The sequence below is a fragment of the Melanostigma gelatinosum genome (assembly GCF_949748355.1).
Source record: "Melanostigma gelatinosum genome assembly, chromosome: 9".
Taxonomy (NCBI): domain Eukaryota; kingdom Metazoa; phylum Chordata; class Actinopteri; order Perciformes; family Zoarcidae; genus Melanostigma; species Melanostigma gelatinosum.
In genome coordinates, this window is record NC_136642.1 from 9703970 (window position 1) to 9724323 (window position 20354).

At 43.0% G+C, this 20354-nt stretch overlaps 1 protein-coding gene across 2 annotated transcripts; it reads right to left on the reverse strand.

Moving 5' to 3' along the window:
• Positions 1-209: 209 nt before the first annotated feature.
• On the reverse strand, positions 210-20042 carry clstn3 (calsyntenin 3). 2 transcript variants are annotated; one of them, XM_079275887.1, is made up of 19 exons: positions 19765-20042; positions 18905-18971; positions 16166-16288; positions 14629-14839; positions 14249-14457; positions 13073-13222; positions 12486-12671; positions 12116-12403; positions 11439-11551; positions 10317-10476; positions 9427-9486; positions 9131-9279; positions 8386-8534; positions 5342-5568; positions 4992-5153; positions 4156-4301; positions 3873-4008; positions 2309-2493; positions 210-2213 (listed from the first exon to the last, which is right to left on the reverse strand). In XM_079275887.1, the coding sequence occupies exons 2-19, from the start codon at positions 18969-18971 to the stop codon at positions 2064-2066; spliced, it is 2871 nt and encodes a 956-aa protein (XP_079132013.1). In that variant the 5' UTR covers positions 19765-20042; the 3' UTR covers positions 210-2063. The 2 variants fall into 2 exon arrangements, with proteins under 2 accessions (XP_079132013.1, XP_079132014.1); XM_079275888.1 differs by lacking the exon at positions 18905-18971.
• Positions 20043-20354: the final 312 nt, after the last annotated feature.

Consider the following 20354-nt stretch of genomic DNA (forward strand, 5'->3'; position numbering starts at 1 on the left):
TACAAGTTTAAAAAGTTTACTCGTGTGCAATAGTTAGTTGTATTAAACTAGCGGAGACAGTATGGTTGTAATGTGTAACAGTGAATTGGTTCTTGGCCTGATCATAAGAAATATTAAAATATGTGATTCTTCCAGGTTTCATATATGACCTCAATTTTAAAATGATAGCGTGATTTCAGTATCTACTCTAACAAGAAAGCTCTCTCGTGGAGACGTCATAGTGTTTTTATTATGAATTTTGTTATGTTTTCTGACAGTTCTCAATAACAATTAGTCAGCATTATCCATGTTATCATTGTATCAATAATTACAGGTAATGTTCCAATAGTAACATAGTAATAATATAATGCAATGTTTATTCCTTCTTAACATCACACTCAAAAACGACAGGCTTTATTTACTGACAGGTTTAGCACTGCACATTGATAGGCTACACAGACAGACAGCAAGAGACACAGAGGGAGAGTGAGGGGGAGGTGAGCGAGAAAGACAGGGAGGCAGAGGGGGAGGTGAGGAAAAGCACACAGTTGTACATTCATTAAACCGAATATACCGGATGAAGGGAAATTTAAAAGAAATCAAAGGTTCAGTTTTGAAATGAGTTAAAGATGAAATGAGTGAGACATATCTAAGTATCACAACTATGTGCCCTCCTTTTTCTGTGATTCAGATATCGACAAATTCTTAAATTACAACAGTACTACACACAAATTAATAGACACTCATCAAGTCAGGGATTATCATCCGTATCACTACTATTATTATTATTATTATTATTATTATCATCATCATACATGTTTTCTGATGCTGTAAAGGTGATTACTGAAATGAAAACGGTAAATCATAATCTGCTCCCTCTCAAAGTGTGCAGAAGAAGAGTGGCTGCAACAATAATAGTAATAACAATAATATATTCATCATTGTATGTACAGAAAATTCATTACAATCAATACAATCAAAACTGCCCAAGCTGAGCTGACATTCTGGAAACAGCAGGGGTAGCACTATGGAGTGTGTGTGTGTGTCTTTGTGTGTGATTGCATGTGACTTCTTGCAGTTATTGTAAGAGCAGTGTGCAGTAAGTGAAACAGTACAGTGAGAATCATTTAGAGACATTCCAACGGTCACCGTGGGGGGGGGGGGGGGGGGGGGGTCAGAGGTGAGGTTCGACCAGGTTTACTGTAGATGTTGATGTTTTGTCATTTAGCGGCACAAGCTGAGACTTTGCAACGACTCCTGACTCAACACCTGGAGGCTTTAGCTCTGCATGTGGGTATTGCATAAGTAACAACTTGCGTAAACGGTGAGCTGTGTGGTTGATAGTCCTCAAACCTTCTCATTTCATCATCAGCCCCACGTAAAATAGCCGAAGCACTAAAATAGCCACAATACCAAAAGAAAAATAGCTGCAAGCGTAATGTTTTTAAGCTTTTGAGAAGAGTGACCGTACTGCCTGACCTCACTGCCTTCACTTTGGGGTTAACGGTGGTCGAGGAATGTGTCGAGAGAGGATGCAAAGGGGGAGAAAAGAGCTTGTGCAGAGACTTCTCGAGTCGAGTCTAATAGGGGACGTGTCGGGATCATGTCTTTGCCTACTCATCTATTCAAGGCCTGCATGTTGCGGATTGCACCTGTATTCATTTTGTGAAGATTTCATTCTGTGTTCAATAACAAAAGATAGAATACAATCTTTTTTTTTTTTTTTTAAACAAAAGCAGTCTCATTCAACCAGTATTACACTGTACAGACACAATACCATCTTGTGATCGAGAACTGGTGCACCACATACAATTTTGGTGGGGTTTGCTCAGGCGGTTAACTTACATTAAATGTATACATTGTGCCATCGAACATTTAGGTGGAGAACAACTGCCTTTTGTTGGCTATAGGTCACATATGGCGTTGAGTGTCAATAAGTGTTATTACAGTGACTGTGTTGTGCGTAGTGTTTGTAAGCATACATTCCTAAAGTAGTAGTGTCAGCAGTCGTTGATATTAAAAGTGTTGGAGTGTGTGAGCCGGTTGGTGGTTTCCATGAGAACTGGTGCGGAGACTCGTGTGGCTCAGTAGCGGCGGGCGTTGCCGTCCTTCCCCTCCTTCTTTATGATGATTCGCTGGTCGTCGCCAGCGTCTTCAGGTGACTCTGTTACCTCCTCGTCCTCCTCCCCCTCCCCCTCTGTGTCAGGAGAGATGCCCATACGAGACTCGTAGGACTGTGGGAAAGAGCCGTTTGTGGGTGAAAACAGGAGCTCGACAGGTGCGGCCATTTATTACCATCACATCAATGACTTATCGTTTTTTTTTTTACCTCCATCGGGTTGACGATGATGGTGAGGGCAGAGTCGTCCCATTGGCTGCTACCCTCCTTAGCTCCGCCACCGGCACCCTCACCGCGGCGATGGATGGAGCGAATTCGGAAAACGCCGAGGATCACCATGACAACCAGGAAACCCACACACACCATGATGATGACCGTGGCTGCTCCTGGCACCACTGTAGCAAAACAAGGGATGATCGTGTTCAGTAAAATAATTTAAACTATGAATCAGGTGATATTCTATATTCCTCTTATTGTTGACAAATCATTAAAATACCACAACCAGCAATGGACTGAATGAACACTGTTTCATTATTAGAGTATTAAATCCATGGCTGAAAATAGTCTCCGACAAATGCACTGTTTAGTCCTGTGTGGTAATCATTTAGCCTCTTTCAGCTTTTGGAAAATTCCACCTAATTTTCCTTCATATGTGTGACGTAAACTCTCATGAATGCCTTTATTTCACCACCATGTGAAGTTAAACATTTGTAGACCAAATAACTAAATGCCTTTGAGTTTATTAGAAGCCACTTCCCAACTAAGAACATTTGAAAAATAGCACAATTATCCAAACTAACCATATCCTTAAAGGAAAATGTGCTGGGGTGTTGGACTGTGTGGGTAAAATGATTAAACCTGACAATCCTTTCTGCTGTGTAGCTGCTGCATGAATATAAACAGCACAGGTGCAGCAGACCAAAACACAATTCTTGGTTACACTGCCCCACCGTGCACGCTGTCACACAGTCTTGAGATTACTTAGCTCTGCATGGACAGGCACCTGCCTGCATTTTTGTTCTGCTGCAGTCCTTTTAACCAGTAGGTCTCTGAGGTCGTTTGATTAAGGTTTGTGGGTTCTTCCTCGCTCCAGGCCTGAAACTAAAGACGATCGTGCCTTTGAGGCTCCTAAACCTTGAAAGGCTCTTCCTTTGGAATTAAGTGTCTTTGTGGAGTTTTTTTGTAGAAACAAAATGTATGTTTGCATTCAGTTGTTCTCCAAAACTAACTGTATGTATCCTTGACGTCTAACAAACAAGTCAAGTAAATTCCCTTGCTCATAAAAAAAAGAGCAAAGTGTTTTTATCAAGTATTTTAAATGCTAAATGTGTATTAGCTTGCAGTTTTTTTCTTCCCCATCTTTGCTGGCGCATAGCAGCATATCTTGGCGTGTCACCGCCGGCTATTGATTCGTGGAATACTGTGACACCATTGGAAGGACTATGTATCACGCCACCATGCGTGTGCACCATAAACTGTAGGAAATATGCACTTAGTCTTCGTGACATCAGCCATAGGTTTCTGAAGAGCCGTTGTAAAGCTCAAAGCGAGTGGCTCCGACCGTCGCCATCTTGGCAGTGACAACACAGTCTAACACCCAGCTTATCCAAAAATGTGGACGCCGCAGACTTGCGGTACGTGCACCAACCATGAGGCTACCAGGGCTCCTCCTATCGGTCACTCCTGTATTCTGACTGCATTTCCCATGTTTAATTGTGAAGCACTTCGTGATATCTGTACTTGACAAGAAAAGTTGATGAAAGGGGAATGTCACCTGAGTTGCGGTGTGGATTGGACAGGGTGTGTCCACTCAGCTCTCCAGCATGGTGGGACAGATGGAGAAACTGCTGCTGGGAGGCCAGCAAGTGGGATGGGTGATACAGACTGTCCAAAGAGTGGAGGAAGTTCACCTGAAGGAGTGAGGTGAGAGAAACAGAGAAGAAGAAAATGAAACAAAAATAATCTAAGTGTAGACTGAGCTTTCAAACTCATATCTAAAATACATTTATCTGTATTCGGTGCCAGAGGTGTTACTGTATGTGAATGTTTCTTCTCACCTCCAGAGTCAACTCATTGCTGGTGTATCTTCCATTCATCTCAGAGCAGGAGAGGCGGAACCGCCTCTCGAAGCGGGCTGAGCCTTTGGCCAGTCGGTAGCGGACTGAGCGAAGGACGTCCTCGTACACAGAGATGGATTCGGCACCTGAAGGGAGCGCAGAACAAAAAGAGGACAGAGAGTCAATACTGAGACGAGAACTGCAGAGAGAAGGAGGAGAAGAGAAAAGTAGTCTGCAGTTAGTTGTAGACAGCAGGGGGTGACTGTATCAGATGGATTACTTTAAATTGTTCAGGTCTTTTGGAATCTATTGTATTGAATTGTGTGCAAACTTTTGAAAGGCCCTGAAAACCAATTTTTAGAATCAACGTCTTAATATCAGATATGAAGCCTTATATTAACTTTACATTTAACTGGGTGGAACTTGTTGGAAGAAAAAATATGTCATGTATTTCTGTGCACCAGTTAGGATTTAGAAATATTTGGATCAATTTGTGACAACAGTTGTGGGACTGTTTGCTTGTGTCTGCTCCGATGAAACCACGCAGTCCTGATGAAGCACATTAGCTGAGTTTATTTAACTTTAACTGTTGCTTATTTAGTAATGACTATTTCATATTATAGAGAAACACTTCAGGGGCTTTAAACATAAGAGACACGAACAGACAATCAAATTCAGGTTTCCCGGCATGTGTCGGGGTCCGTTTCATGTTGTTTGTCTGTAATTCACCGTCTATGTTGGCCAGTACAAGATTTCAACGACAAAGATCGTTTTCGAGTAAAACAAAGGAGAGCATATACGTTTTAAAATGTGCAGAATGTTTTTATGCACAGCACCTGTGATGGCAATATAAGCAGTAGTATTGATGATTTCCAGTCCCCTCTCTCGCACAACATCCATGTCGACCAGAAGCTCCTCCCTCTCTGGGTTTAGCTCCTCCCCCAGCGGTTGGACCTCACAGCCATCCAAAGTGTGAGCCACGGCGTCGGACATCAGAGCTAAGAGAGGGTCATTACCCCAATTTAGGAAACAAAGGATGTAGACCACAGATGGTCTCTTCAACTCATTTCCATATAAAGATACTTAGACAAGTGGTGAGAAAGGGCTATGTGCAAACAAACATGATAAATATTTAAACTCTCCCTAAACTAGATGTGGCATTTGGGTTGTTTAATACGTGACTCACCTCCTCCCTCCATCTCCTGTGCAGCCGTGTTGACAGCATGAGACAAGGAACAGACGATCCGGAGCTCAGGGAAAAGGGGGACACCACGGGGACCCTCAAACTCAGGGGCAGGACGAGCCAGATGAGGGCCGACCCCAGACAAAGAGATCTGAGGGGCGTCAGGCTGGAGAACCACAAGGTATCCTTCCAGCTGCTTGAGGGACAGGCAGCTCTCCTCGTTGAAACATCTGGCAGGGACGAAGGAAGTGTGTGATGTCAGTCAAGGAGAGGAGAGATACAAAAAGAGAGACACTTTGCACATTTTTTTGTTGCCACACTTCTGACTCTAGAGTCTTTGGACCAGAGTGAAATATATCTGCAACTATTTGGCGGATTGCCATGACGATTTTTACAATCAGTCATGGTGCCCAGACGACAAGTCCGACTGAAGTTGACATTTTTTGCAGTGAAACGTCTCAACAGATGTCAGTTGGATTGCCATGGGATTCGTACAGACATTATAGCCCCACTAACAGTCATTTATAACAGTTTTGGGATCCCTTTAAGATTACTGCATCAATTTACCAAAGACAGTATCATTTTTATTTTAGTGCATTTCCTCTTCTTTGTCATAACACAGGAACAACATTCCCCAGAATTCGACTCAAACGTCCTATTCTGAGATTATTAAGATTATTTTTTTTCCTCTTCATCCCCAACCAAGACATCCCTTGAGGATATGTATCAGACTTTGCACAGCTCCCTCTGGAGCCACAAAAGGATTTGCTCAACTTTTTTTTTTTTTTTTTTTTTACATAAGTACTCCCCAATACCTGCCAACATACTTTGATGTGTAAAATTCACACAGTTCCCCTTTCATGTTTGCACCAACATCAGGTCCAAATTGTAATTTGTCCAATATGTTGGTTTATGACTAAATGTCTGCAAAAGTAATGACATTCCCAGCTGTACTTTGTGTTCAGTGTTAATTGGTAAATGTGAACATGCTCAAATATTAAACTAAGATGGTTAATTAACCAGGTAACATTATACTGGCTAACAGAGCTGGAATGTAACTGAGTACATTTAGTAAGTACTGTACATAAGTACAATTTTGAGGTACTTTTACTAGAGTACCGTATGTCCATTTTACGTAACTTTATACTTCTACTAAACTACATCTCTATCATGACTAATGTACTTTTCACCCCACTATTTGTCTGACAGCTTCAGTTACTTTTCAGATTACAGTTTTTCATCCCTTCCTGTGTAGTGAAAACCATGTAACTCCAGATTTTGTGGTGTTGATTGTTTGTGAGAAACTGAAAGATGAAGTGGAACGTAACCTTCATTTGGTGAGATTATTCTCCTACTTCTTAAATTTATAAACAATTTAAAAACCTTCTGAGCTGGAAAATGCATCGTCGCAGAGCTGGAAACAGGGCTGTATTTCTGAGCTTCCATTTAAGTCAAAGCACCGCTAGCATGGCTGGAGACTCTTTCATCTTGCGCCACAAATTAGCAACATTGTGGCCGAATAATGTTAAGAACCAAACCAAATGATGGACAAAAAGGTCTTAATCCAGAGCAATGTCTTCTCAATCTAGTTCCCTAATTCCACCGACTGCTGTAGTTAACTTTGGTCCGAAAATATCAAATGTCAAATGCCATCGCTCTGCTGTTACAAATTTGATTTCCCTGCCAGAAAGGGAGAGGAAATCAGATTGATGACAGGCTGCTTACATATATTTATTTATCTGCACTATAATTCAGCATTCCATTTGAAAGGGGATTAAGCGTAGTGTGTATGTGTGTTACATTTCCACTATCAGAGTGAGCAGCTGCTTCTATCGGCCTCACCAGAAGGGCCTGCTGTTCAGCCATCTGGGTAACTCCTGGCCTCAAATCAGTCTAATCTTCACACACGCAATAAAACATGCTAGAGGAAAGAAGAAGAAAAAAAAAAAACTCTGGTACACTAGAGCAGAAACCAAGTGAAAAAAATATCTGCCTGTGACCTTGACTCTCAAAAACAAAACCTCCAGCACCGTCTCGTGGCCTGGTATCCATTTTATTCTAATAAACATGCGACAAAAACAACAATCCCAAAAGACAGTCATAAGAAAATCTGCACAGCCCGAGAGTTTGATGAGATCTGATTTTTCGGCAGGCAGCTAGTTTGAATACACAACATACCACATAGCATATGCGCTAGACTGTACTTCCTGAGGTGAATTAATATTTCATCATCTAAAAGCGACCGCTAAAGCCAGAGAGCCAGAGAGCAGTTGTTAAGCATGGTTGAGCGCTGACCCGGAAACAGAGTTTGTGTGCTTTTTATTTCCACGGCCAGGTGATTCAGAGCGATGCACACTGAACCAGAGTTTCAGTCTTGTGCCGTCAGTCTGTCTCGCAACATCAGGGATAATGTTTTTGTTTGTTTGTGCAATATTTTAAATGCAAATCAGAACATTTGAACCACTTTCCAGTTGGACACACGCTAAATTATTTCTCAAAAAGCCAGCTGTACAAATAAAATTGAACTGATTTGAATTTCAAAAAGGTGAACGGTTTCTTCAAGTGAATCCTTCAAAAACCAGAGTTAAAACCAGACAGAATTAATTTAGTCTGCAGTTTACTCCGTCAAAGCAAAAAGCCACTTAATGGCTGAAGGAACAAAGAGATAAGATATTCCCTGTTATCTCTTGCTTTGACGTGTTCTGCTCTATAAACATCGTGCCACAACAGTCCTTATCACAGCCGAGGCAAGGTCCATGTTTGATGAGTTCAATGTCAAAGAAGTAAAGCAGAGGCACAGAGTCCAGAGAGAGAGAGAGAGACACTTCAGTTGAGAAATAATTTCATTCCACATCACATTATTTGTGGTGTTCAGAGATTTCCGGTGTGATCAGTTTAAACAGTGGTGTCTCTCTCCCTCTGTCTCCCTCTTCTTGTACTGCTTCAGTTCGTCTCCTGCCGCTCACAGAATGACTTTACATCAAAAAACGTATGAGTACAGTTAGTTACCCAAGTGTGTGTGTGTGTGTGTGTGTGTGTGTGTGTACCTGAGCGAGGTGGTTAGTTTGAGGGGTCGGACTCCGGGGGTGGCGAAGCGTAGAGAGTTCCTGTAGGTGACCTGCTGCACTGCACGGTTAAAGCTCTCAATGTCGTCTCCCTCCAGCACCAACACTGACTGGCTGGGGTTCACATGAACCTGCGTAGCCAAAAGAAAGCTTTTAAAATCTAAGTTCCCATTCATTTACATGAGAAGATATCATGTTACATGTCTTTACGAAGGGAAACCTCAGAAAGGGTTCATCTTTTTTAATCTAATTCAATACAGGTTCTTTTGAAGAGATATCAGCGCAAAGTATAATACTAGTAGCAGACATATTACCCTTTGATCTCTTTTACACACAGTCGACAAAATTGTGTATATTTTTAGTGCAAATGCACTAAACACTAAACCACCACTAGAGGAGGTTAGAAACACATCTGGCAGCATACAAACAATTTGTGCTGCAATTAAGAGATTGGTTCACAATTGTTCAAGTCTTTTGCTCATATGATGATTGAAACAGGTTTTACTTTCTGTCCTAATTCATCCTGTTCAGACTTGAAACAGATTTGACAACAAATGAAACAAACTAAAGACAAATTAGATTGTGACTTCCCCTCTGGCAAAGCTGTTACATCCTTATTAAAAGGATTTTAACACATCATGTGCATAAAATACTTATCATGCAATGGGTAGTAAGACTTCATTTCTTTCTCTACAACATGGCGGTCTATAGCTCTCTGCGGCATTACCTTCATGCCGGAGCCCAGAGTCTCCAGATCTCCGAAGTCCAGGCCTTCCCTGCAGGCGTACAGACACTCCACCACACTGTGAGGCTCTACGCTGCCTGGACGCACCGTCACACCCGACAACAGGCCGTGGTAACCTCCCACATATTTCACTAAAAACCAGAGACAGTCCAGTATGAATACAGATTATAATGCCTCATTTATATTCTAATACGCACATAAATTATACAGCAACGACACAGCAAATTGACAGCCTGCACACCCTCATGCGGACAACAATGTGAAAACAAGGAGGTCACCTGAGTCTTTCCCCTCTGGGATGGTGTTGTTTAGTATTTCCTTCTGCTTCTCTTCGGGCTCTGCGGAGGGAAACCGGTGAGGGGCACAAAGGGGGAGTAGAAAAAGAGAAACAAAAATAAGGTACACTGAGAAAGATACTTCAATGTAACGAGGTGTAAAAAGAAAGTGAGAGTAAGACTGAAGGTGCCAGAGGTTGATAGGAACAATGAAAAATGCTAAATATATAACACGGGGAGACACAAATGAGAAAATGCAAGCAAGAGAATTGTAGATATTCAGAAATGCACCATCTCCTCATTATCCAGCAGCAGCTGGTGCCACACAGGCAGAAGAGTGACTTCCACTGTGGATGAGAGTGTAGCACCGCAAATGTGTGTGTATGCGTGTGTATTTTAACGTTAATTGACAGCCACAGTTTCCCATTTTAACCAGCGATTCTAGTGTAAGTGGCTGATAGCTGTCTTGCCCTTGTGTTGTTCTGTTGCTCTGAATAATTTATAAGTCAGTTATATTATTAGCCCTCAAAGACAAAATGCATCAACCAAATTATAACTGAGGGAAATGAGGGAGTGAATGGCGCGAGGCACAATGGCTCGGCAGATTGTCTGAAGGTGCCTTATGAGGGTTTGTGAGGTGCCGCCGCTCATGCCGAAAATGGCAGCCTGCCATCTCTGGCGATGTGGGATTTGAATGACATTTCATTGACGGAGGAATGCAAAAGAGGAAGCAAACTGCACAATTGCTGCTCGTAGCATTTATGCAAAAAGGAGAAAAAAAAACAGGATTCCTCGCTCTCCGCCTGCATACATTTCTGTCAGGATCCATCATTGAGCTGAAATGAAATGTATGTCAGTTGTGGATACGCTGAGCATAAATTTCAGTGTGTTACCCCAGCAGGCGCCGATGAACATCCTCTGGCGGGGGGCAGGGTTGGGGATGGCTCCGTTGTCATGGATGAGGGCGGGGTCAAAAGTCACACCGTCGACATACAGGGTCACGGAGGGGAACTGGACGCTGAGCGAAAGATGGTGCCACTCACTGTCACACACCTGTTGAGAGATGAAACGGAGTCAACCTGAGCCTGAACAAAGGAAACAGTTGGAATAGCTTGCAGGGTGAAGGTTTGAACGTTTACTGTTTTAGTGGTGGAAGAAGTATTCAGATAGTTTATCTCATGAAAATACTAATACAACAATGTAAGAATACTCTGCTACAAGTAAAATTCCTGCATTTATAATCGTAATTATTATTTATAAAGTACAAAGGTATGAGCATTCAAACGTACTGAAAAAATCAAAGGTTTTGCAGAAACATGACTTTTCTTTCATCTTTGTTTATTGAATCATCTTATTTCTTTGGACCTCGGACAGTTATCTCAATGAAACAATCTGTGCAATAACTCATAGAGAGTTGGAGCCACTGGTTTAATCTTTGAAAATGTATTGTATTCTATAAACCGATCATGTTTCTTGTGTAAAATCTTAATCTGAAAAGTAACATTTACTGTAACTGTAGCTGCCATGTATAATATTTCAGCCGTGTAAATTCCTGCAGTTTGTTTTAGCTTCTCTATAGATAGGGTCGCATCAGCAGGAATACAAAGGGAATTACACAGAGGGGCAGAAAAGAAAGACCGGGTTAATAAGATATCGTAGGTTCAGACAGAGGGATTTGACAAATCTTCTCTGTATCAGCTCAGCTTCCTTTAATCCATGCTGCTTCAATTTGTCTGGGACCTGTAGCTTCAGTCAAAGCAAACCCCCCTTCACCCACCAATGGGCTAACTGAACGACATAGCCATTTCCTTCATTTTATTTTCTTTCTTTATGTTCCTTTTTGAACATTTGAAAGTACACAGAAGTACTGAGTTCTTTGATATGTACCACCCAAAGAAAAATGTTTTATAAAATACAAACTATCTACTGCTTTTCCCCCCGCTTCAATTTAATTTAATTTCATCGGTACAAATACAGAAGAACATCAAAGCTAAGTGTTGCAGTTCCCTCAGTACCTGCTCCAGTTTCCACAAGAACTTGACGGGCCGTGCGGCTGAGACGTCGGGCCAGTAGAAGAGAGAGAGGCGGCAGCCGTGGACAGACAGGGAATAGTGGGAGAAGGAATCATCTGTAGAGCAGAAGAACAGAAAATAATTGGTGGGTCAGTGTGGTCTTAATACCACCAGGCAATTCTTCAGAGAATCACCACAGTAGGACATAAAAATGTGCAATGCGTTTAATATAGATATATATCTCTGTCCTGTCTCTCTAAATTGTGGATTTTATTGCTATTTTTACCCGAGGGAAGCTTTGCCGAACACACTGCTTGCTAGCGCTGCCCCTACAAAGTCATAAAGTTCAAAATATTCACACGATATACTGCCGGGCACAATTACAGTGTTTTAATGGTCTTCTGCTGCTGTCCACTTGGCTGCTCAAGTGGAGAAGCTGGGGGTTAAGTGTCTCTCTCAAGAGCACCTTGATAGTAGTTGTTGAAGCTATAAACTGCTTTAGTTTTTTTGTCTTTTTTCTTTCGGCCTTGACTTTCTCTGTAATTCTGGGGAATCGAGTGGGTAACCTTCTGGGGCTTGCCTTCTTTGATGTCTGATGCTTTCCTTACCACCCCGCATTTCAAAACACTCTTATAATTCCTTAAAATGTCGGAAAACCATGACTCTACGCTATAACGCACCATTCTTGACAGTGCTGCACACAATCGTCTCCTCGTCCTTGCGACTGCCTCTGGTCTGAGTGGTCGCAGGCTGGATGTTGGCGCCGCCCCGTCGTATCCACAGCTGCAGGGTGAAGTGGTCGCCCGACAACGCGGAGACAACCGAATCCGGCACCACTGCGACGTGGTTGGATCCGTTGAAGGAGAAGACCAGAGAGGAATCAGAAGAGGGGAGAGTGGGCAGAGCGGAGGTCCAGTTGGCAGCAGGAGATGGAGGAGGGAGGAGGTCTACCTCACCCCTGACAGCCCCTGATGAGGAAAAAGAGATGAATAATGTTAATAAAGAAGGATCCTGCCCTCTACACATTTACATAATTAAACCAGAGCTCACCACACAGCCGTCGGACGGATCTGTCAGAGTAGCTGTCTCTGTCACAGCCCTTCCCAATGTGGCCGGTCTGGAGATCTACGGTGGCCTGGATGTTCCACACAGTCTCCTCACAGGTCTCCAAATGCAGGGTGGGGAACAAGGGGATGCTGCCTGACCCGGGCGTGTACTCTACACGCTTGGTCCATCCTGAAAAAGTATTGCAATCACAACCTGACCCTCAACGTTTGGATTCAAAAAGATGTATTTAAATTGTAATTCACTGTAAATAAACTGGGCTCATCCCGTTGGAGAAATCGAATGTGAGGAAATCCACAGAAAGTGGAGCAGTGGTATCTATGTTCTAAAAATACATTACTACAGTTTAATTAATTGCCTTCCCCTTGATATTACTTAGGCTCAGCAGTACCTTTCTAAAACTCAGCTCTTGATATAAAGATGCAAAGGTGACTCATCCTAACGCCAGCCCACGCACAACTAAAAGTGATAGTTCCCACAGATAAAACGACAAGAACACATCTCTTAAACCTCCCGAGAGTTATCCAAGCATGACAACCGAGACAGAAAGAGAGCGATCTGCGTCAGATTACCGATCCAGCCGGGTTTGCAGGACGGCTTGACGGTGACGACGACCTGGGCATCGGCCTGAGCTCGGTTCTTTCCGCAGTCGAAGGCGGTAACCCAGAAGGTGAAGACGCGCTGACGCTTCGAGTCCAACGGCTCCGTATTCTTAATGTTACCTAGGAGACGGAGCGAGAGACAAAGAAAGGAAGGATGAGAAATGATGAAACGCTCATTGATAAAGCTTCCGTCACTGCACGTACACAATAGCAGAGCAACCTTCCTGCTCAGTGCGCTACATCCAGGCATAGAAAGAGAAAACGGCGGAAGACACATTCCACAGAGCGGAATGAAAAGCGAAGGGTTTTCCTGCTTTTACAAGATAAAGGAAACAGCGAATAACTGCGATAGGCTGACAGCGCTCATCATGCCAGCTGACAGACAATAGGTAACACAGACGATGGTGTGACATGGCGAGGGGAGAAACATTGGGATGAAAGAGATAGTGGCAGGAACAGAGAAGACAAAGTGATGAGAAAAGAAAATAGACAATGATAAGCCCACAGCGTGTGAAGGAGGTTGGAACAAAAGGTCTCTGTACCAGTTTCACCCAAAAAATAAAACAGAAAGGAGCTACTCATCCTCTGCAAAAACCTTCCACGTCCAGGACGGTTCTGCAGAGTCATAATAAAACAGGGTCCTCTGCTGCTGCTGTGTCTCAATACAATTGATCTCCCACCAACCAGTCGCTGGATACAATTACAGCAAAGAATTTAGGGAATCTACGAGCATCCAGCAACAAAAACAAGATGCTGTGTTAAACCAAAACAGCTGCCGCAATGTTTTTACAGACAGAACAACAGTCCGCCCACACAAAGTCTAACATCTCTGTGCGAGGAGTTAAGCAGCTGCAATTCTTTTCACTTTGTCGCTATGCAGACATCAGTATCCCAGCGGTGTCTGGTGTCGGTCTTTTTCATGTATTGAGGGCATCCAAAGTTTAGTAGTTGAATGCTTAATATTGAATTTAGTGATTGTACTTGCATTAAGCCATGAAGAGTCGACAGTGCAGACAGCATGTGAGGATAACAATATGGTGGCTTGTGTTGGATGTTGTACTTCTGTAGCAGAGGCACACAGATATTGATAGGTCTATGAGCCCCACACCCGCTGATTTACTGCTACAAGATAAAAACACATCTCACCATCGTTGTCGATGGCGAAGGGCACATTAGGAGTGATGATGTCATAGAAGCAGATCTGGCTGTACTGCGGGGAGCAGTCAGCATCCAGGGCCTCCACCCGCACGATTCGGTCAAACAGACGTCCTTCTGGGACTGAAGCCTCGTAGCGGCGCTCGACAAACACGGGGGAGAACTCATTGACGTCGTTAACACGCACATGCACGGTGGCCCTGAGGGAAGGAGGAGTGGGAAGCAAAACAAAAGCAGAGAGCGAGAGATGGATTGTTGTAACACCAGGCAGCAGAAATGGCTGGATAGTCTTCACAGCGCACAGCCAGAGGAGCTGTAGATAGTGACTGTAATTATCGTTAAAAGCATTCAACGTCAATGGACTGACTAACTTGTGGGATTTCTTGCTGTTGACTCCATCAGGTCCCTCTCCGCAGTCGTAGGCCTGGATGGTGAAGCTGTGCTCCCGCTGGCTCTCGCAGTCCAGCGGCTCCTTGGACCGGACCAGGCCCTCGCCAGTGGAGCGGTCCAGAACCACGGCTTCAAACTGGACCGAGCCTGAACCCGAGGGGCCATTATGAACCCGGAAGCCACATATTTCACCTGGAAGAGGAAGAAAATAACTCAGAAAAGAGCAATAAAACAAAATAATTATCAAATCATAGGCACTGTGAATCCAAATGTACTCACATTGTGTTTTGTTTATAAATAAATTGTCTATAAATATGCAGTATATTCATATGATGTTAATCAACATCCTACTCGGTCAAACATTGGATTATTTTCTAACATTCGTGTGGCAACGGCTGCTCACAGATGATACAGAATGCTGTCGTTTATATTTTAACAAGGAGAAAATTGTAATCCCAAATGTACCCTCTTTGCATTGGTTTTCAGTTCATTTTAGAATTTTGGTGTTCCTAATTACTCAAGATTGCAGGTCTGGCTCCAGCATACATTTGCAGTCTCGGCTTAAAACTAAAGGAGATTTATTTAATTATTGAAATCTTCTAAAAACTCGCTTTATTTTCTGTGAAGGAGTTTGTAACTCTGATTTGAAAACTGCTATACATATTCAGGTTATTATTATTTTATTATTATTATAACAACCAGTGAAATATAAGCAGAATGTCAGCTTGCCATGAGAAAGGAAACGCACTGATGTACTGATTTATAAATACCTATCAATTTCTGCATCTATCAATGTTAAACTAATTGTGACAATTGATCTTAACATTGAGTAGATTTTTCTGAATATGTTAAGTGGAGACAGATATCTGGATGATTCCTTTAAGTGCCCCTCCATCTTATCATTATAATGATAGAATAAATTAAATTACAGCTGAGACTCAAAATAAAACCCCTCTATAGAGCAGCTGAGGAAGGTTTCCTGCTCAAACACCTAATTTTCTCCAGTAAATCTCAGGGAGCGCTGAGTAATTCTCGTCGATCTGTTATAATTTGACTGAACACGGTTATTTCCAGGAGTGGAAACAAGATAACCGTATTTCATCATGGCTGCAGAGCAACGAGCGCATGCTGACTGCTGCTCCTGCAGTGAAGGGTTGAATTACACAATGATGGCCTAAAAATAGTGGACTCTGTGACTGAATACATTGCCTGTATTATTTACACCGGTCTGTGGGGAAATATGGTCGGAAATGGCAGCAGTCTGAGAGCTCCAAACGTCCAAAAAATCAGCGTTGTGTTTACTATGAAAGCCCGAGCCAGGCCTGGTGAGATCATTTTCAATTTGGCCTGGTGATGTCAAATTCAATTTGGCTGTGAGAGTACTTGATATGACCTATTTTTCACAGCAGCCAGTTCTGTGGATGTTCAAGTAAATTCACGGAAAGGTTTAGATATTTTTGGCCTCTTTTTTTGTATTTGCCTGTCTTCTCCCATGCTGTTTCATGCAGTTGGTGTTACCAGCGTAGTGAAGTGGAGCATCTTTGTCCAGGGCAAAGAGAGGGGGGTTGAGTAGCACCGTGTTGTCGTTCTCCATGACAATCCCCTGGTACTCTGTCTCGATCCATGGCTTGTGCTTATTGGCTGAACGGCACAGAGAAGAGAGCGAAGAGGCTTTGGGTTAAATGGAGCAATTAGAAGGAACCAACGTTTCTATTTTTAACACTCCATTTTGGGCAAGGACGTGATGAGCATGAATAGAAAACTACACAATGTATGTCTGATGTGCATCCACAAGGACACAGTTTAATCACATTCACACCCTCACAGATATTCCCCCTCTTCCCCATATAGACCTCCTTCCTCTTCTTCGTGTCAAGCGCCACTCTACACACCTTCCAGGTTGGCAGTGTAATTAAAGCAAGTCAGACGTCTTATCACACACAGAGAGGTATATTGCTCATATCAATCAGCCAAACTGGCCTGCCACAGGCGCCGCACAATAATGCGTGAAAAGAAAAAACAGCCGTGTCCAAATCAAATGCCCGAGGTTTACTGTGAATTTAACCTTTAATTGCGAATTAATTATTCATCCTTGTGCCGAATGTTCAGAGCTGAGTGATCAAAGGGCAAGATAATGAGCCAGAAGGATGACGATTTTACACCCCAGCAAAGAGCAGGAAAAAACAAAAGCCTCCCCTCTGTTGTCCTCAATCTTTTGAACACGGAAGATAGAGAGTTTGAAATCAGACAGAATCGCAAGACTTGTGTTTAGTAATTGCTTTGTTGCCTTCACAGTGAATTTTCCACAATATCTGAGTGGAACTAATTGTTGCTGTCTCGTATGTGAGAGGAGAGCCAACAGAGGAAAATGCTGCTGAATCTGATTTAACTTTGATTGCTTGGAATTTTGAGATTATAGAGCAAAAAAATACTTTTTTGATACCTTACTGAAGAATATAAATTAGTTGTTCTCAGTGGTGGAAGGTTACTAAGTACAAATAACTGAAGCACTGTATTTAACTACAATTTAAAGTTACTTGACCTGGGTTTTTACCTATTCATGCTAGTTTTGTTCCACTAACTCCCATTACATTTCAAAGGGAGATATTGTTATTTTTACTCCACATTATATTAACCTACAATATTAAAATGCTGCTTACACAGTAACACGTCCACAATAATAATCGAATAACTAATATACCGCTCTGAAAGAGGCTATTCCGCTGTCCAATTCATTCAAGCTAAAATGGGGTATTAAATTGACCTTGAAGCAATTTTCTTCTGATAACACTTCTCTGTAGTTTTACTCGTAATGGGGTAATTTTACATTGAGGTATTGCTGCTTTTAGAGCTGAAATAATTAGATGATTAATCAAGGCAGTCAACAGAAAAATAACCAGCAACTACTTTGACGATTAAATAATCGTTTCAGTATTTTCTTTCAAGCTAAAATAATCATTTCTATGTTGCGGCTTCTCAGTTGAGAAGATTTGCTGCTTTTCTTTTCTTTCATGACAATAGAGAGAATGTGTTTATGCTGTGTCGTACTAAATAGGCAATTCAGGGACTAAACAGGTATGTTTCACTACTTCCTGACTTGTTATAGACCAAATGATTGATTGAGAAAGTAATCCGCAGATTAACAAAGTAAATTATTGTTAGTTGCAGTCGAAGCTACATTTAATTCAGTAGAAGATCTCCAAACCGCTTCCACCAGATTTCTTTTCTACAAAACACATTTATATTTTTATAATAAAGAGGCCAAAGTGCTCAAATGTTGTCAAACGTCCATAAATGTCTAAATAAAAACAGCTGTACAGGAATAAAATAGTCGGGCAACGGGCAAAACCATGTTTGAAAAAAATAAATCAATAATCTACATCAGAGATATTCATCCTCTGCTCTCAAGGTCTAGACGAACACCGTCTCCTCCATTTCCACAGTCCTCTGACATGTCTCTTTTTTGGTAATTTATCTCCCCCCCTCCCCCCTCTGCTCTATAGCATTAATCTGAGCATCAGGCCCGTGGATTACACCCGGGATTACAGATTGAGAGGCATCCCATTCCATCTCTCTCTGTCTCTCCTGGCACTTTTCGTCTCTCTGTCACTCTATCGCCCCACAACACTCGCCCACCCCTCCTCGTCTGTCTCCCTCACACACACAGACACAGACACAGACACACACACACACACACACACTATATCTATATATCTATACACACACACACAAACGTTCCGGTATCTTTAGCTTTCCCTTATCCTTTTCCCTCGTGTCACCTGATCTCACGCAGCACCTCTCTCTCCACCACCGCCTCCTCCTCGTCATCTTCCTCCTCCTCCCTCATCGGCCTGCGTCTTTTCAGCCACGTCCTCTCCTGTCACATCTCCTTCTCCTCTGTCTCTCCTAACAATTCACTCGTCTGCCCCCCCCCTTCTCTCTGACACTCCATCTCCCCTAAATCTCCCCGTGTTCCCTGAATCGCTCTCCTCTACCACCTCCTTCACTGACATTCTCCCTCCTCGCTCTCCGTTTCATTTCGCCTTCCCTCGGCATGATAATCATTGGAACAATGATGTTGAATCAGAGTCATGGTTATCCATGATGATGAATCTGCTGGAGGAAACAGCTTAATCACCTTCTCTCAGAGTCACAGCACTGTGGAAACAGACGCATGCACGTCTGCGTGCTCCCATGCCGATGTCAACCATCATCTCAACACATCACAATCAACAGTCAAAACAATGACGAACTGACCTTTGTTGCCATTGGCAACCGAAGTCAAGCAAAGGAGGAAGAAGGAGAGAAAATTCATTCTGTCCATCTGAGGAAAGGAAAGGAAAGGAAAGGAACAGTAGAAGGGGGCAACAGGGTGGTGGGGAGGGGGGAATAAAGTACATGCATCAATAACTGATCAGCACTGACAGAGTAACAAGACACACACACAGAGGGACAGATCAGACCTTTCAGGTGCTGTGTTTGTGCATTAAAACACAACTCAGGTGTCATGTATGTAACCTTTACCAGAGACCCACCATGATGAACTCGATTTTGTGCTGCATATGAATAAACCAATACACCAAAATTGATCCAGTCTTTTCCTCAAAATCAGACTTGCAGAGAAAAGCTATATGGTGAATGCACATACCTGGTCGTGAGTGTGCCTGTGTGTGTGTGTGTGTCACTGTAACAGGTTTTGCATGTGGCCGTGTGGGTGGGTTCCCATGTTTTAATTGTAGTTTGTTAGGTTAAAACAGTGCAGCTGCTGTCTTGTGGCCACAACTGAAAAATTAGTGCTTTGGGTATAACATCATTGATATAACAAGACTCTACGTTTTTCCACTGCTGCAGTCCTTATAGGCTACAGGACGACATGCTCTGCAGATCACATCCAAAAGAAAGAGGACATATATAACCGATGACTCCATCTGTTTCGGCTCCACATCCATCCAAGACCAGAGAAACATGCTATGCGACAGTCAGCCGATTTACATCACAGGCTGGTATTGACACACACTACCAGTTTAGGCTGGCTATGTTGAGAGCTCAACCCCTCGATCCAGGAGAGGAAATGTCGCATACATGAACGTTATAGCTGAAGCAGGATTTGACATTACCGTGGTGAGTTGCGGCGATGCTCCTGGTTGGTATAGCCAGCCTCTACGCTCGCAGCATCCGCCTCTCACGCCCCTGCCGCTCGGCTCGGCAATCCCCCCCCCCCCCCCCCCCTCGCGCGCAGGCTGAAAACAGTCCTCCAGGTATAGAGGCAGAGGACACACGGACAGTCTTTATGCAGCAGCTGAAGAAATGACAAGAGTATATATGTATGTCAGCCTGACGTGAAACTCGCGGTGATGAGGTGTAGAGGAAGACTGAGAGACCGATGGATGCCCTTGTTTTTTCGGCTCTACGGAGGAGGGAGAAAGAAAAACGGTGGGAATATTACGCTGGCGTCCCCTCCCTCTCGGAGTTTGTTAACCCGCCCACACTGCGTCCTTCTCCCTCTCTCTCTCCGGCCCCCACCAGCTCGGCACCAGACTGCTGCTCTGGCTGTTTTTTGCTGTTGAACGCACATTGAGAGTGACTCAGACCCCAACACAGCAATTCATCTCATCACGTTTGTTCTCAGCTTTATAGGCTTGTTTGATGGGCGACACCCCACCACAGTGTTTATAAAAATAAAAAATAAATGGTTTTTCATAAACTT

What these genes read in the sequence shown, in the direction of transcription:
- clstn3 (XM_079275887.1), bottom strand. Translation starts at nt 18,971, where the DNA reads ATGGACAGAATGAATTTTCTCTCCTTCTTCCTCCTTTGCTTGACTTCG. An exon ending in TGCTTATATTGCCATCACAG is followed by an intron (nt 4,302 to 4,991) that starts GTGCTGTGCATA and finishes CGCTCCCTTCAG; the next exon opens with GTGCCGAATCCATCTCTGTG. An exon ending in TCATCGTCAACCCGATGGAG is followed by an intron (nt 2,214 to 2,308) that starts GTAAAAAAAAAA and finishes TCTTTCCCACAG; the next exon opens with TCCTACGAGTCTCGTATGGG.